This window comes from Sebastes umbrosus, chromosome 20 (genome assembly GCF_015220745.1).
Source record: "Sebastes umbrosus isolate fSebUmb1 chromosome 20, fSebUmb1.pri, whole genome shotgun sequence".
In the NCBI taxonomy this organism is placed as follows: Eukaryota; Metazoa; Chordata; class Actinopteri; order Perciformes; family Sebastidae; genus Sebastes; species Sebastes umbrosus.
In genome coordinates this window covers 3,449,218-3,466,647 of record NC_051288.1, presented here as the reverse complement: position 1 = coordinate 3,466,647, position 17,430 = coordinate 3,449,218, and the positions used below count along the sequence as shown (strand labels likewise).

The window sequence follows — 17,430 nt, the reverse complement described above, 5'->3', positions numbered from 1 at the left end:
AGTTTTTTTAACATTACAGCATGTAAACGTGTTTTAGTCGAAACATAAAATACAAGAATATTTAATAATAATAAAGCATAATATGGGACCTTTTAATGTTCTGGCTGATCGAAATCCTTAAAAAAATTCTGAAATCCGGACCATGGTCTGGAATATCTATATAATATATAAAATCCATCACGGACTTTTGGAGTAATCCTGCTAACAGACAAACAAACAAACAAACAAACAAACCAACAAACCAACAAACAAACCAACAAGAAAAACAACGCCGGTGAAAACATACCCTCCTTCCTAGGCCTTTCGGGCCTTGGCGGAGGTAAAAATATCCACCATAGCAATCCATTTAGTATAACTGACTCACACATTGAAAAATCATGTTCCTTCTAAAAAAGTGAAAAAAAAATGCAATAGGATGAGATCATTTCATTGGTTTTCAGTGCAGTTTCAGCACATTTCATTAAGTGAGGCAATGAAAACCCACGGCTTGCTCTGCTAAGATAACAGAACATTTAATGCTAGGTTTACTGACTTGTTAAGATGGATACTTGTGCAGTATATTAATCTTAATATTTCTTTCTCTCTCTGGCATCCTCAGGAGTTGGAAAAGGCATTGAAGATCTGCAACTACGTCTTCACCATCATCTTTGTTCTGGAGTCGATCTTCAAGCTGGTGGCTTTCGGCTTCCGACGCTTCTTCAAGGACAAGTGAGTATTTAAATAACTGCCACGCTCACCTTAAAAGTCCCATATTATAAAAAAGTGACATTTTAATGGCTTTTATATTATAAAGCACGTTTATGTTCTATATAAATTGAAATAAATAATAAAATAAATAAATAAATTTAAAGTATCTAAACACTTAATCCTCAGAGAAATTCACACAGCCCGTATTCAGAAACTGAGCATTTGAAACAAGCCGTCAGGATTTCTGTCCATTTGTGATGTCATGAATCTGCAATATTTAGACCATTTCAAAGTTTTAAATGTAAACATTCTAAATGTATCCCAGTTTATTTCCTGTTGCAGTGTATGTGAATGACATCAACTGACAGGAAGTAAACATGGACCCAAGCTGTTGCCTAGCAACACAATTCCATTGCAATTCCACTGAAATGTACTAAAACGGAGCGTTTCAGACAGAGGGTGAATACAGGTATATTCAAGCAGACAGTATGAGGAAAATAAAGTTTTTTTTAAACATTAAAGTATGTAAACGTGTTCTAGTAGAAACCCAAAATACAAATATGAACCTGAAAATGAGCATGATATGTCTCCTTTAAGTGACGTAATGACCTTTGTCAAACAGCTTCAACACAGATCAGACAGAAAATTCTGAATAAACATTTGCCTCCCAGTTTAAGGGTTTTGACATTTTAGTGGACGTGATATTGTAACGCAGCGGTGGTTAAAGGTGCCGTTCTTTAACCTCTGAGTCATGTGGAAAATCTGAGGCAGCTTTTCGGAGAGCTTAAATGAGCTTTTTCTAAGGTGCTCCAGTGGACGGTTCTCAGAGAGGCCTGTATGAATACAAACGGCCTCGTTAAACGCCCATAAAACACGCTGCCCTCAGATGATTTCATCGCTTTGAAATCCCTGGCCTCCCGCCGAAAACCGCACAATAACACACAAACACAATCACAACATATACAACCACACATCACACACACGCGTGAATACACACACTAACACACCTCAGTGGAGGCGTCATGTTTTTTGGACCAGTGCTGACCACCAAGGGGCTCCATGATGTCCGTTCCCATTGCCAGAGTAGAACATTATCCTTTTTTGCATTTGGCAGTGGTCCAGTTTGATATTACCACAATACACATACTGTTACAGTCACACTCAGGTACACACAAACACAACATTTAGCCAAGACCCCCCAGGATTAATTTGAAAATGTCATTGGATTCTAAGCGGATTTTCTGGTGTTGATTCACACTTTGAGTATCTAAATGAGGATGTGAGCGATACACTACGGAGTAGACTCAAGAAACAATGGACATTGACAAACCTGATTAGTAAGACCACACACTAGGCTCGGGCAATATGACGAGATTATCGTTTAACACAATATTGGTTGGCCAGGATAATGGTCCTCACGTGTCCAAGATAACAGAACGATATTCAGTTATGCAACTGAATTTTGCACTATATTCAGTCTCTGTCTTTCTCTTTTTCTCTCGCTTTCTCTTCTGCTTCGCCACATTGTTGTAGCGTAGCAAAAAAAAAGGAACAACACGCAGCGTACGTCTGACGCTTTAGCCTATAGTACGTGATTTCCCATGTAGCCCTAACTCCAGCAGGAAAAGATGTCTGCTCTCGTTAGCAAAAAGAAATTAAATGCAGCTATTTGGCGATTCTTTGGTTTTTAAACCAGGGCTGTCAATCAATTAAAATATTTATTCGTGATTAATCACATGATTGTCCATAGTGAATCACGATTAATCACAAATTAATTCCAATTTATCATAGTATTTATAGTACCTGGGAAAGAGAGAACCCTGCTGACTCCTGATCCGAGTTTACCATATCTGTCGTTATGATGTACTAAAATGAAATGATACCGTTGCTGCTTTTTTAATCTGCTTCATAACACTAAACAAATACTCTGCACACTCTCAATGATTCCAATAAACTTTTCTCTAAATTTAAAGTTTATGTGATAAGTTAACTGTGTGTGTCAAACACTCACCCCTGAAGGCTTGAAAGGTTGTAAAACGCTTGCTGTTCGCACCTTCAAAGCACTGCAGCTGTCGGCGGCTCGGGTTCCTGTCAGTTACAGTATATTGAATTCTAGTGACAAGCTTTCACAGCAGAAGAAAAATTTCAAGATGTACATAAGAACTAATCAAACCAGCATTTCAGCACTTCTCCATTGTCCAACCATATAATTCGTATGTTTTAAAGCAGTAATACCTTCACCGAAATATAGCATAGATTAACGCATAGCTTCTGTTTGTTGCGCTGAATGAGTGACGAGACCGATGAAGGACTGTGGAGACACCTGATTAGTAAAACACAGGACTTCATCGTTCTATACATGACAAAAAGTCTGATGTGTTAAATCGACATGCAGTAATATTGCTTAAATAAACAGTTGAACATTTTAGGGAAATACATTGTTAGCTGTCCTAAAGATAACATGAGAAGATCGATACCACTCTCACGTCTCTACCGAAACAAGAACTTTAGAGCCAGTAGACGGTTAGCTTAGCTTAGCACACAGATTGGAAACGGGGGAAACAGCTAGCCTGGCTCTGTACGAAGGTAGCAAAATCCTCCTACCAGCTCCTATCAAAGTCACTAATTAACACATTATAGACGGGTTTCTGTGCAACGTCATCACAGAGATGCGATGTATCGGGATACCAGTATCGGGTCCGATACTGTGCTCATGTACTTGTACTCGCAAAACGGCTCCGATACAACGGGAAAGATACCACTTTACGGTGGTGCGCAGACCCCTGGCGACTTTTACGTGGGACGAGCCCTGATCTGGCGGCACGACGTGGTTGCATAGGGAGCAGGGGGCCGCCCCCGGCGGGGAGAGAGGGCGCAGCGAGCCCTTTGTCCACAGTGCGGCAAGGTCCGGGCGGGGAGGGCTGTAAAGGTGCGGCCGCGAGCCACCTTCGCCCTGAGCCTTTCCAAGCCGACCTAGAGCCGGTCGCGCCGCACCGCCTCGTATGCGGGACTCCCCAGCCTGCCGTGTGTCGCTCACACCCTCCAGCTGGCTGTTAACGAGGGTCTTTTGGCACAAAGAAGTACTCGTATCGGTACTCGGTATCGGCGAGTACTTGTACTCGGTCTGGAAAAAGTGGCATCGGTGCATCCCTAGCCGCAACGTTAGATTTTGAAGGGAAGACGTCTGGTAGCCTACCGTGGCAGCCGCTCCTCCTCCCCCCCGCGGTCACAACACTAAGCGGCCGTGGAAGCTAACGTTCATTTAAATTTGAATCGGACATATCAGCAATAGATGTAGGTCAGTGTTAGGGACTGATGGGTGTTTGTGTGTTTGTGTAGGTGGAACCAGCTGGATCTGGCCATCGTGCTGTTGTCCATCATGGGCATCACTCTGGAGGAGATCGATGGCAACTCGCTGCCCATCAACCCCACCATTATCCGCATCATGAGAGTGCTGAGGATCGCACGAGGTATGAATCCCCCTGCGCATCCATCCATCCACACACACTCTCATAGACACATCCACACTCTCTCTCTCTTTCTTTCACACTTCTAAGATTCCTTGTAAAACAGCCACGTCCCTGGGACTCCCGTCTTTATCGTTTCTGCATGGCAGGTCTCAGCAGGGTTCGGGCAGGGTGTGAGTCGACCAGATGGCACAGAGAAACACAGTAAGCTGACAAACACTGCGAAGGAGCAGAGAGTTAAAGAGTTACAGAGACAAAGAAATGGGAGAGATGAGGAATGATGGCTGAGGGTGGGGGGTGACACATTGTCACAGTAAGTGAATTAAGCTGCGAGAAACTGAGACTTGGTATGGAGGGAATAAATGAGAGGAAAGGGGAGAAATGTAAGGAGGAGGCAGGGATGATGATTAACTTCTGACCTGAAAACAGATTATAAGAAGTTGGAATGAGGAGCAATTGATGTCAGAGTGAAAAAAAGTTGAGATGGAGGAGATAAAGGAACGGAGGAAAGGTATGTCGATGGGCGAGAGAGACATACAGTATATCTGGAATGAGAATAAGTGGTGTTAATGGGCGGAGGAGTTGGGAAGTTAAAGAGACGGGGTGGATTTGGCAGGAGGGAAGAAGAGAAAGGGGAAAAGCAAAACTGCCGGTGTGCTTCGGGCTGATTGCTGTCCAGGTAATTAAAGATAAGAGAAGGTCGGAGGGGAGGAAACGGGAGGGAGAGGAGAGGAGAGGAGACCCGGCAGAAAGAGGAGATAAGACAGGCAGGAGGGGAAGCTCATCTGTTTCGTCTGATTACTGAACGTGTAATAAAAGAAGTAGCATGGAAGTCGTCATTGATTACCGTCACACCGAAGGCCAGGCACAAACACACGCTCTCATGTGCAACGTGTGCTCGTTTGACACGGTGATTTGGCTGGGTGCAGCGGTTGGCTCCTTTCTATCTGGCATCGACATGTTCAGACTGTATCGTTTACACACTGGCTCCATTGTAATCACATTTTAACTTTGCTCGCCAATGTGGACGTGCAAGTTCCATCTTCTGTTGTTTAAAGCTGAACTTCTTTCACAGTTTCCACATTCAGATTTTTACAACTTTGATTCTATTTAAGATGCAATAGACAATAGCTGTCTCAATTGTTAGTATATTATATTTTTTCACCATCCTATTTAGCTCCTTTGCTTAAGAGAAAATGAAAAAAGAAAAACAAGGAACTTAAAGAAACTGTTGTAAGAATCAGAAATTGCTTGTTAACGGCAACCCCTGTGGCCGTTAAGTCAACGAAAGTCAGCGTCCTGTTGCTCGCACTTGTGCTCGCTCTACATAGATATGAACGAGCATCGTTCAAAACAGTGAGGCGACACACGTCAGCTAAAAGCACAATATCACTCTATATTTCAGCTGCTTGGCAGTAATGTTAGCTGACCAGACGAAGGTCTCTCCATGAATCAATGCTGATCCTAGTGTTGGCTTTTCCTGCCTCAGCCTCCCGACCGCGGCTGGAGGGAACAGGGGAGACACCGGAGTTTTGGTCGGAGACGATAACGTTTCTCTCTGCGGAGCCCCGTCACTTCACAAGACACGGGAAACCTCTGTTGGTCTGGAGGAGCTGCTGCAGTTATTTCTGCACAAAATTCCAATGTACATTCACTAGATATTCTCAGAGCTAAACTAACTCTTCTGCAGTGTGGAGTGAGCGGCATGCACGTGAGAGTGGAGCAAAAGAGCGTGATGTATGAGTGAAGGCAGGCAGAGGAGCAGAGTACAGCAGAGACTCCGGTCCTGGAGACCAAAGCTACGGTCTCCCCCGCGTAATCCAACCATAATCCGGGAGAAAATGTGTTTCCCTCGAAACATAATTGAGAATGCAGTTTAGTTGTATGGGAACGTAATTTTGTAGGAGACAGGGTTGCTCATGTCTGTATGGTAATTATGAGGGTAACGCCAACAACAGCCAATTAGCTTAGTTTAGCACAAAGACTGGAAGCAGGGGGGAAACAGCGAGCCCAAAGGTTAAAAAAAATCTGCCTACCAGTTTAAATCTTGTTTGTTTTGTACTAGGGCTGTTAATCGATTCAAATATTTAATCTCGATTAATCACATGATTGTCCAGTTAATCGCAAATTAATCGCACATTTTCTATCAGTTTAAAATGTACCTTAAAGGGAGATTTGTCAAGTATTAAATACACTTATCAACATGGGAGTGGGCAAATATGCTGCTTTATGCAAATGTATGTATATATTTATTATTGGAAATCAATCAACAACACAAAACAATGACAAATATTGTCCAGAAACCCTCACAGGTACTGCATTTAGCATAAGAAATATGCTCAGATCATAACATGGCAAACTGCAGCTCAACAGGCAACAACAGCTGTCAGTGTGTCAGTGTGCTGACTTGACTATGACTTGCCCCAAACTGCATGTGATTATCATAAAGTGGGCATGTCTGTGAAGGGGAGACTCGTGGGTACCCATAGAACCTTGACATATCTTGAGGTCAGAGGTCAAAGGGACCCCTTTGAAAATTGCCATGACAGTTTTTCCTCGCCAAAATAAGTTTGGAGCGTGATTCAGCCTCCTTCCTGACAAGCTACGTTGACATGGTGGATACCAATGGATTCTTTTGGTTCTCTAGTTTCATACGGTATCTTCACTCTAGCGCTAACACGAAGCCCGCCACAACCTAAAAAATCTTAAGTTATTGTGATATTGTTATTATCACTTTAACTTTGACAGCCCTATTTCATACCAAAATCTTTAAGGGTTTTACGGGGAGTAACTTTGCTAGAACCAGTTCTCGGCCTAGGCCAGCGACTTACTGGAGTTTTGTCGTCACTGTGAGGTTGCTAGGCAACTATTGTAGACTCCTGGAAGTCGCCTGGCCCAGGCCAAGAAAAAAAACAACATTTTTCGTGCATACTCTACTTTTCCATTAATTATTATGCATTATCTATCAATCTTGGTGTACCTCCATTGGTACCCCATCGCCATCACCAGTGACCTCATCAAACTGCAACCCCAATCAGGAAGATATGACCTCACTCAGGCTATCTGTTTTTCAATAAAAAGGAAATCTGTGACTACACTAACAGAGCAGGATTAGTCTGTAAGTAAGGAAGAGTTCTTTTAATGTCACAGAAGGCGTTGATGGCACAAGTCCCTGTTTTGTTATGTAAGACTGAACAATGTTAATATTGGTAAGACAATTTTTAATTTTCTGTATGTGTGTGTGTGTGTGTGTGTGTGTGTGTGTGTGTGTGTGTCCACAGTTTTGAAGCTCTTGAAGATGGCGGTGGGGATGAGAGCTTTGCTGGACACCGTTATGCAAGCCCTGCCTCAGGTACACACTCAACTCTGTTAAATAACATCCACCGAACAGCCACTGAATTCCCTTTTCCTTCCTCATCCTTATTTTTCTCTCCGCGGATCTTTCATTTCCTTACAGAAGCTCACCCTAAAATTACATCCCAGAAGCATTTCTTTTTTTGGTACATAGTCTTCTCTTTCAGGATCTTCGTCGTCATTTCCCACGAGCTTTTTTTTGACAACTCTATAGAGACCCCTTATTTGCAAAACCACCCTCTGCAGAGATCAGGGAGTGGATGTACCTTCAGGTTTTGTTTTGAACGGTGGTGGGTGGATTTGAAGGTGGCGGAGTAAATTAAAACAAGTTCTGCAGTGTTTGGATTGAGAGAAAAAATATGTTCAAAGCCTTCTTTGATACTACCTCTGTCTCTCATTCAGAGACAGAGAGAGCGAGTGTTGTTCCAGGCTAATTCCTCCTAGAGCTTGTCAGAAGTGTTCATGATTAATAAATCTGATAAGGGTGGGGGGGGGAGTGGGAGCGAGTTGCCACATGCTGATTAGCATTGGCAGTAGCAGCAGCAGCCACAAATCCTGAGGCTTTTCATTACCTAAACCCACTTCTGTATCAAAGCTGCCATTCCCTATTATCTTTTTACTCTTGTCCAGGATCAGCTGCACTATTAGAACCTCATATTTTATTCATATCTTGCTTCTTTTTACTCTTCGGTGTCAGTCACTCATTCACAGCGTTCGTGCATGGCACGTTTGCAGTGATAACAGTGGCAGATTTGCCACCTGAAATTTGTAGTAATTGTTGAAACAATAGATCCTTGATTTCACAAAAACATCTCATTTCAAGCCGGCGTAAAGAGTTGATTGAAAACACCCTCTCTGACTAAGCTGATTTTTTAAAGTTGCTATTGATAACATTCAGCCACTAGATGTCGCACTCTCCCCTATGCCATTGCATTCACTTCACAACAAGTGGTTGCCACTAGTATGTTGCGCAATTTGCATATTTTGTGGTCGAGCAGAATGACTCAGACAGACTATAGATTTGGGTTACTTTGTGTGGTAGTTTTCTAAGATTCATGTAATGTAATATATGGTAATCTGCTTGTATCATGTTTGTATTTTAAGTTTCTGCTAGAACATGTTTACGTGCTTTAATGTTAAAAAAATCCTTTATTTTTCTCATCATGTCTCTCTGAATATACCTGTATTCACCCTCAGTCTGAAAAGCTCCGTTTTAGCGCATTTCAACAGAATTGCGTTGCTAGGCAACAGCTTGGGTCCATGTTTACATCCTGTCAGCTGATGTAATTTACATACACTGCAACAGGAAATAAACTGGGACACATTTAGTATGTTTAAATTTAAAACTGAAATGGTCTAAATATTGTAGATTTGTGACATCACAAATGGACAGAAATCCTAACGGCTTGTTTCAAATACACAGTTTCTGAATACGGGCTGTTTGTATTTATCTGTGGATTGAGTGTTTTGATACTTTCACAGTATTTATATATCACTTAAACCTACTTTATAATATAAAAGACATGAAAATCTCACTTTTTACAATATGGGACCTTTAAAGGGTAACTGTGATATTTTTCAACCTGAACTCTCTATTCCTGTTTTTTGTCTAAGTGACTAATAGCAACAACATGTTCTGAAAATGGTCCAGTATTGAGGCAGAGCGCTGTAGAAGGCAGTTGCTCACGGGCTGCAATGTAATCCAATTGGGGCAAGCTGGCACCGTCATTTACGTCCATTAAAAGTGCTTGTTCTTGTCATGACAGGCTCTGATAGTTATTAGAAGTGCCTGACATTATGGAAAGAGTCTCGCTGAAGTTCTGAAATTTCGTGAGGTGACACTGAGACACTGACCCGGAAGACCCCATCCAGGGTCTGAAATTAACTTTTTTTTACTACCTGCCACTGTGGTAGGCAATTCGTTTTTTTTCGTCTGCCACTCAGAAATGTTATCTGCCACTTTTGAAATCTATGAGCATTAAATGACGGAATAACATTTTAGATCTGATGTCATTCAGAGTTTTACATAAAAAGCATATGCATGGTAAATTCCAGTATTTGAATTACACCATAGCTTCTGGGGGAGCCCTATTTTTGGGGGGTTGGGAGCGTACTGTACACCGTACTGTACTACTGTCATCTATAGTGGTTATTTGCATAAAAACACAATTCAAATGATTATTATTTAAATATTTGCTTTGATTAAAAAAAATCGTGGCACATTGATAATTATATATTATAAGCTGCTGAGAGCTAGTGTTAGGAAGTTAAACAGGTCATAATTCCCTCTCTATACTCCATTTTATATTGCTGTGAAAACATCTTCAAACAACTGGATTTATTCAAGTTTCTGGCCAAAAACTAAATTTTACGAGATTACATTTAAACACATCACGAAAACGTAATTTGCCTTTGCCCAAAAGTCATTTTTACTGAGCAGAGCTTGTACGCCTCATGATGTAATGTAATGGCACCTCCGTTAACGTTAGTAGCTCCGTTATTTTAACCAAGCAGGACTCTGCTGTCCACCTGCTGCTAACAGCTAACGTTACTAACTCTCTTCCTGTTGATTTCAACACAGATTTGTTTTTCACAGTGTTGCATTATCAGGGGAAAAAATAGGGTGCATCACTCCGGTTTAGTAGTAGTCGCGCTTTGCTTTTGAGTGTTTGTTTTTCTCTCTCCGCCATGGCTCCGGTCCCAAACAAACTGAAACATGATACAGCGTGCATATGAGGAGGAGGAAATGGTAGTCATGGAGGCATGAGATGCCAAGGAATCAGACAACTGGGAACTGGTTCTCTGTTCCCATCCCCAGCGTTTTCCCTGCCTGCCAAAGTGGCGGACGGCCTGACGATTTTATTAGCCACTGCCAACAATTTACCCACATTTGGCAGGTGGTTGGGGCTAATTTCAGACCCTGACCCCATTAGTCACTTACACACATAAACATGTGAAATAGGGACCAGGTAGAAAGTTACCCTTTAAATGTGGAGTATATCTTTTACTACAACCCGTGCTTACCATTTCAACATGCAGAGAAATCCAAAGCTTGACAGGCCTGCCGGTCCCAGTTACGGTTGATAAGCTATAATTGGACAATGGCCATTCGTGGGTGGGATTTAGCGAATGGTCAATTGCCATAGCTTCTATTTTTCTCTTGGCTGCTTCGTCACGACCCCTCCATTCATTTTCTCGCTGGAATGAGCTGTTTGTTGTCCCTCGTTGTTGGTTTATTTTTTGCCCGGGATTTCTCTCCTCTGACTAATCCCCTCTCTCTTCCTGTTGTCTCTCTGCAGGTGGGGAATCTGGGTCTTCTCTTCATGCTTCTCTTCTTTATTTTTGCAGCGCTTGGAGTGGAGCTGTTTGGTGACTTGAGTAAGGACACATGCACCATCCTACTGTACACAGGCAGTGATTCACACACATACATACCACTCAAGGAATGCACCGAGTATTTCATTCTCCCCTAGGTGGGTTTAATCTATCTGATGTTAATTGCTTTCTAAAACCCTTTGTTGAAATGCCATATTGATTTCTCTTTTTCAAATTGTAGCTAGTAGCTTTCAGAGTAATAAAGTAGTCTTGTGTTATTAACATTTAATTGCAGGGACCTACACTATGTTGTTACAACTCTCTTTATCTTCCTTTCGCTCCTTTACTGTCTGGCTATTCTTACCCTTCTTCATCCTCTCCCCTGCTCCTCCTTGTCTCCCCCAGTCTGCGATGAACTCCACCCATGTGAAGGTCTGGGGCGCTACGCTACGTTCAAAAACTTTGGGATGGCATTTCTGCTGCTCTTCAGAGTTTCCACTGGAGACAACTGGAATGGCATAATGAAGGTGAAACTAACACTGAAGTTTGGGATCATGAAGACATACATTACATACACATACTGCACGTTCATTCTTACATATATGCACATACATTCAGCTGGAACACGAGGCAGATTTAGTGGTGATGTGTTGGTATGGGGGACCCCTTTTGTGCAGATGATTGCTAGGGCTATACCGAATAGTTCGAAGCTTAATTCATAATGTAATGATTCTAAATCAACATTCGAATGCTGCGCAGCTAGTGTAGATCAGGCTACGCTAATATTATTAGTATTATACTATTTAGGGATGCACCGATACCGGTATCGGGTCCGATACTTTGCTCATGTATTCGTACTCGCAAAACAGCTCTGATACAACGGCACCGATACCACTTTACGGTGGTGCGCCCGACCCCGCTGGGCCGGGATCCCACCTCAGCTGGCGCGCATCGGCCGCCACCTTCATTGCGCCACGGGGTTTTGCTTGCACTCTCTGACTCGCGCGTGCGTTAGAAGCATTTCTGAAAGTTACAAATAGTCCCTTTAACATCACCATAAATTAAATTTATGTAACCACAATAACTTTGATTACTTTAATAATATTTTTTTTGTTTTTAGGGTGATGACGTCATAAAATATGAAGACAGACATTCAAAACTTAATTTCGAAAAACCTCAATAGAAGCTTTGAATGTAAAAAAATGTCGGTACAGCCCAAATGAGTACAGTTCAGTCCCCCCCATCTATTCAATTTGCAAAAGCTTTTTCACACAGGGCCAAATAATAGTTGGCAGTTAATATGAGCTGTCACTGTTCTCTCTTAGTACTAGACTCGTTCAGATTTTAGCTTGAAGGCAATTAAGATAGCAGCAGCTACGTTGCCAAATAACTTGTAATTTTCAAACACTTATGTAGGTTGTTTGTCTGCTGTCTCTGTTCTACTGTATTTCAGGCAAGAATCCTTACAGATCATGTTTATTTTGAACAATTATGCAACACAATTTATGGGCAAAGTAATTTTTTTTTTTCACACCAGAGACCTTACTTCATGTCCCACTTTTGTATTCAAATGTTTTTATTGGGTTTTCAAACATTAATACATTGTACATTATACAGTATGTCAACATCTGCATCCGACCCACCCACCCTACAACAAAAGATTTAATAAATAATAATAATAATAGAAACAAATATTCTGAAGAATATAAATAAAAAAGGGAAAGAAAAACAACAACAAAAAACTCACATGGTAAAATAAATACATAAAATAGAGATTCTAAAACGATTCATGTCCCGTGTTTATGGCTTTTTGTACCATCGACATGATCTTTCCCTAACTTTAGCAATACTGTAGCTGAAGTTATCAATTCATGGATACTGCAGCCAAACAGCTCTGTGCTAGCTAAATGTTAATGTCAGTATGCCAAAAATGCTCACAATGACAACCTTAACATGCTGATGTTTAGCATGACTAGACGTTTAGGTTTAATGTTTACTATGTTCATCAAATAAGTTTATCGTGTTTGTTTGCTAATATTTGCTAATTGGCAGTAACCGTGAAGTACAGCTGAGGCTGAGTTTTGCAGGTATTTGCTCAAATTAAAGTTTTGACCTGATGATGGCGCTAGGTAAAAAGTCAGGGGATCAACAAAGTCATTACAATTCCTCCTGAGGTTTCATGCTAACCCTACCAACAGTTGTTGAGACATTCCACTAAAAAAACAAAATGGTGGCACTAATCAGCGGATCACCAAAGTCATTAGGAGACATGATGAGGGAACCATTAAAGAGGACCTATCATGCTCATTTTCAGGTGCATACTTGTATTTTTGGGTTTCTACTAGAACATGTTTACATGATTTAATGTTCAAAAAACGCTTTACTTTTGTCATACCGGCTGTGCTGCAGCACCTCTTTTCACCCTCTGTCTGAAACACTCTGTTTGAGCTCCTGCCCCTCTCCTCCCAAAAAGCCCAGTCTGCTCTGATTGGTCAGCTGGCCTGGCCCACTGTTGTGGTTGGTCAGCTGAACTTAACTTTTCGGACTCCACTTCAGCTCCGCTCTAACTAGCTTTGTTTGAGGGTGTGCCAAACCAGCCGTTATGCAAATGCCTTACTTGGTGACATCACCACGTTACGGAAGAATAGGTGTTTCAGGCAGTTCAGGAACAGTGTTTCTGTGAGGGAGAGTAACTCCCTTTGGCGTGGAGTTTGGGCTTTGTAACTTTGCAGACCTTTTATATGCACAAAAAACTATATAACACACTAAAGGAAAGGGAAAAAGCACAATAGGTCTCCTTTAATGTCTGCACTAAATTTGGTACCATGATATATTTAACTGGATAGTTGAATACTTTTCCTACTTTTTTTTTTTCAAATGTTCCATAGCTAGCTATCGCAAGTCTGATATTGTGACAGATAGGAGCTGTACCATGCAGTGGAAATGAGGCATTTGTGTGGAGTGCTGCTTACTGGTAAAGCTGTTAGCTGATGTGCTCCTGTCATGTGTTCATGCTTCTTCCAGGACACATTAAGGGACTGCGCCCAGAACAGCACCTGCTACAACACCGTGGTCTCCCCCCTCTACTTTGTCTCCTTCGTTCTGACCGCTCAGTTCGTCCTGGTCAACGTCGTCATCGCCGTCCTGATGAAGCACCTGGAAGAGAGCAACAAGGAAGCCAAGGAGGAGGCAGAGCTGGAGGCAGAGTTGGCGCTGGAGCGCCAGTTAGAAGGGGGAGACATGGCGACGAGGTCGCCCCAGCTCCAACCTCTGGCGCTGGGCACAGACAGGTCGAGTTCCGGGGGTTCCCCCTGGAGGTCCACCGGAGGAGGGGACGTGGAGCAGGAAAGAGACGGTCCTATGGACTCGCCCACTGCTGATATAACCAGAGACTCTGTAAACATCAGAGAAGACCCCCCTTCATGCCTGGAGCCGCTGGAGCTGCTGGAGCCCCCGCTGGAGGTAAGGAATCTTTCTGGTGTTGCTTCTACATTATGTATATGAGTGTGTACGTTTCAAGTGTTTTTTGGTTGTTTTGTTATTAGAACCCAAAGGATACTTGCATTAGCCCGATATGTTTGCCTTTGCTATAAATGCCTTAAAGAGGACCTATTATGCCTATTATCAGGAGTATACTTGTATTTTGGGTTTCTATTAGAACACGTTTACATGCTTTAATGTCCCCCCATCCTCCACCCCGAAAAGCCCACTGTTATGATTGGTCAACCGAACCAAACTCGTCGGACCTCCGGCCACTAGGCTCCACTCTAACTAGCTTTGTTTGAGGGTGCGCCAAACTAGCCGCTAGCCAGGTATTATGCAGATGTGTTACTCTGTGACATCACCACGTTACGGAAGAAAAGGCGGGACTTCAAGCGAGGCGCTTCAGGCAGTTCAGGAGCAGCGTTTCTGTGGGGGAGAGTAAAGCTTCGTAGATGGCGCTCGTGCTATGAGCATGCACAGAGGCATCTATGCTCAGCGCATCGTTCGTCGCAGTATGCACCAGAGGGCATAGAAACAAAATATTCTGTGGATAAGCAAGAAGTGGTACAGGAAAGGAAGGTAGGCTACCTGGCAACAGTAGTAAACACCGACGTACCGCCAAACATTGCATTTGTGTCCTGTAATTATTACTGTTGCTTACCAAAGTCAAAATTATTATCCATCTCTCGCTGCTTCCCCTCGGGTTGCCACTCTTTCCATGAAACCTTTTTTTTTTTTTTTTAGCTTTTACAAAACGATCTTTCATATCCTTCCAGAGCCTGCAGCAAAATGCCTCCTCTTTCCACCAGTGTGTTGCCTATTTCTTTCCAAGAATTTAATGACTTTTGACTGTCCCTGTGGTCTCTCAATGAACAGTTGTAGAGATGTCTGTACAGGAAAACCTGCTTGGCCAGTCTTCCCTCGAAGGCGTCCGTGTTGAAATGAAAGGCATGACTGACCAAGCTCCGCGACAACTTGTGGAGCATTTGCGCACCACGCGAAAACCGCGATGACGTAACTTTCTGGCTCGCGCACTTCGCTGCCGGGACTTTGATCTTTGCAACTCTGCAGACCTTTTACACGCACAAAAAACGATATAACACACTAACACAGGGGTCGGCAACCTTTACTATCAAAAGAGCCATTTTAGGCAAAAAAAAATCTGTCTGGATCCACAAAACATTTGAGCATTGTGATGAAGGTAACACAGTATATAATCTAAATATATAGTATATAAATCTAATGCAGTGAGGGCCAAAGTGAAAATGTACACAAATGTCACATTGAGGGAAAAAACATCTGAGATTTCCAGAATAAAGTCATATCTTTACGAGAAAAAAAGTCGTAATATAACAAGAATAAAGTCATAACATTACAATTTTTTTTTTAATATTTCGAGAAATAAGTCATAACTTTACGAGACAAAAAGTTGTTATATAACGAAAATAAAGGCATAACTTTACGAGAAAAAGTTTTAATATTACGAGAATAAAGGCATAACTTTATGAGAAAAAAGTCATAATATAATGAGAATAAAGTCATAACTTTACAAAAAAAATTTTAATATTTCGAGAATAGTCATAACTTTACGAGAAAAAGTCGTAATATTTCGAGAGTAAAGTCATAAGTTTACGAGACAAAAAGTTGTTATATAACAAAAATAAAGGCATAACTTTACGAGAAAAAGTTGTAATATAACGAGAATAAAGTCATAAAAAAATAACACGTAAAATTACTCCTTTATAATATTATGACTTTATTCTCATAATACTACAACTTTTTTTTCTTGTGAACCTTTGACTTTATTCTAATAATAATATGACTTTATTCTCGAAATCTCAGATTACATTTTTTCCCTCAATATGGCCCTAATACTCCGTCGTACAGTCGTACCATAGACCTACAACAATGATAAATTAAAATTAAAATGTAAACAAAAAAACAGTTATTCATTTCCACTAATTGTTTTTTAAAAATCCACAGGGAGCCACTGGAGTAGGGGCTTAAGAGCCGTAGGTTGCTGACCCCAGCAATAACGGAAATGGAAAAAGCACAAAAGCATAATAGGTTCCCTTTAATCACACCGTCGTGAGTGTTTTCTCAGTCTACGCATTGATATTGGACACAAGTAAAAGTGAGACACGCATTCAGATATTGTCTAGGTCAGATAGTTGGATTCCCTCCCAGTGGTCCACTCACTGCATACTGCATGACATGACAGATACTCTGAGGTCACTTCCTGCTGGGGGGCCAGGCTGTGAGGCCAGCCCCGACGTCTCTGGTCATTAGTTCAGACTCCGGTCCAAACCATTAGTTAACTCTCTGGCCCATGCTGAGGGACACTGAGCATGCTGGTTGCTATCTGAAATAATGTATTTCTTTGGGAGGAATGTCTCAGTGTAATAAGTGTAGCACGCAATGTAAACAAACTATAGCGGATATGGCCGTATTAGGACACGTTCACTGCACATTCTGGCATCCTTTCAAAATATAAGTGCATAATATACATTTATGAGTGATATATCTAAAGATCAGCGTCATAATTGTAAATATAAAAATGTACCGGGTATGCAAGTGTATTATTCTGTTATACTGACCCATATCAGCGTGGTTTGTGTATGTTTACGTGTGTGTGTGTATGTGTGTGTGTGGCTGGTCCCTGTAGAGGACATGCCAGTCATAGATGGGTCACAGTGCCATGGGAAAGCCGGACCACAGGGCCTTGTTGTTCACTTAAACAGCTATTTCCAGACAGCGGGGAACTTTTTGGGGGATAGGAAATAGAGGTCTCGCCGTCGTCATGTTCCTCCTCTTAAGATGTTATCCGTCTCCCTATCCGTCGCTCTTCCAAAAACATGTGTGGTTAAGCCGCAATCTCTTCTCCGGTCCTGTGGGAGAGCAGCTCTACTGCAGTGCTGTAGTGCCCCCCTGTGGAATTAAACGGTAACACACATGGTCGGGAGGAGGTTGGATATATATATTTTCAGTAGCTGCATGAAAATCTTTATTTAGTACAACACTTATAGGAGCAAAGTTTGATAGATACTTGGAAATGTTTCTCTTGTCTGGTCTCTGTTTGTATATCTGTTTCTACCTGATAGACTGTCTTCTTCCTTCCCTTTCT

General features: G+C 41.9%; 1 protein-coding gene across 16 annotated transcripts in view; it reads left to right on the top strand.

The window, feature by feature from the left end:
* The window catches only part of cacna1g (calcium channel, voltage-dependent, T type, alpha 1G subunit), a 351,728-nt gene that overhangs the window by 297,155 nt on the left and 37,143 nt on the right, over positions 1 to 17,430 (top strand). For all 16 annotated transcript variants that reach the window (XM_037754983.1, XM_037754992.1, XM_037754991.1 and 13 more), the window contains 6 exons: positions 599 to 708; positions 4,027 to 4,157; positions 7,436 to 7,506; positions 10,808 to 10,886; positions 11,229 to 11,350; positions 13,848 to 14,285. In XM_037754983.1, the coding sequence (XP_037610911.1) occupies positions 599 to 708; positions 4,027 to 4,157; positions 7,436 to 7,506; positions 10,808 to 10,886; positions 11,229 to 11,350; positions 13,848 to 14,285 (951 nt within the window). The remainder of the gene's footprint in view (positions 1 to 598; positions 709 to 4,026; positions 4,158 to 7,435; positions 7,507 to 10,807; positions 10,887 to 11,228; positions 11,351 to 13,847; positions 14,286 to 17,430) is intronic.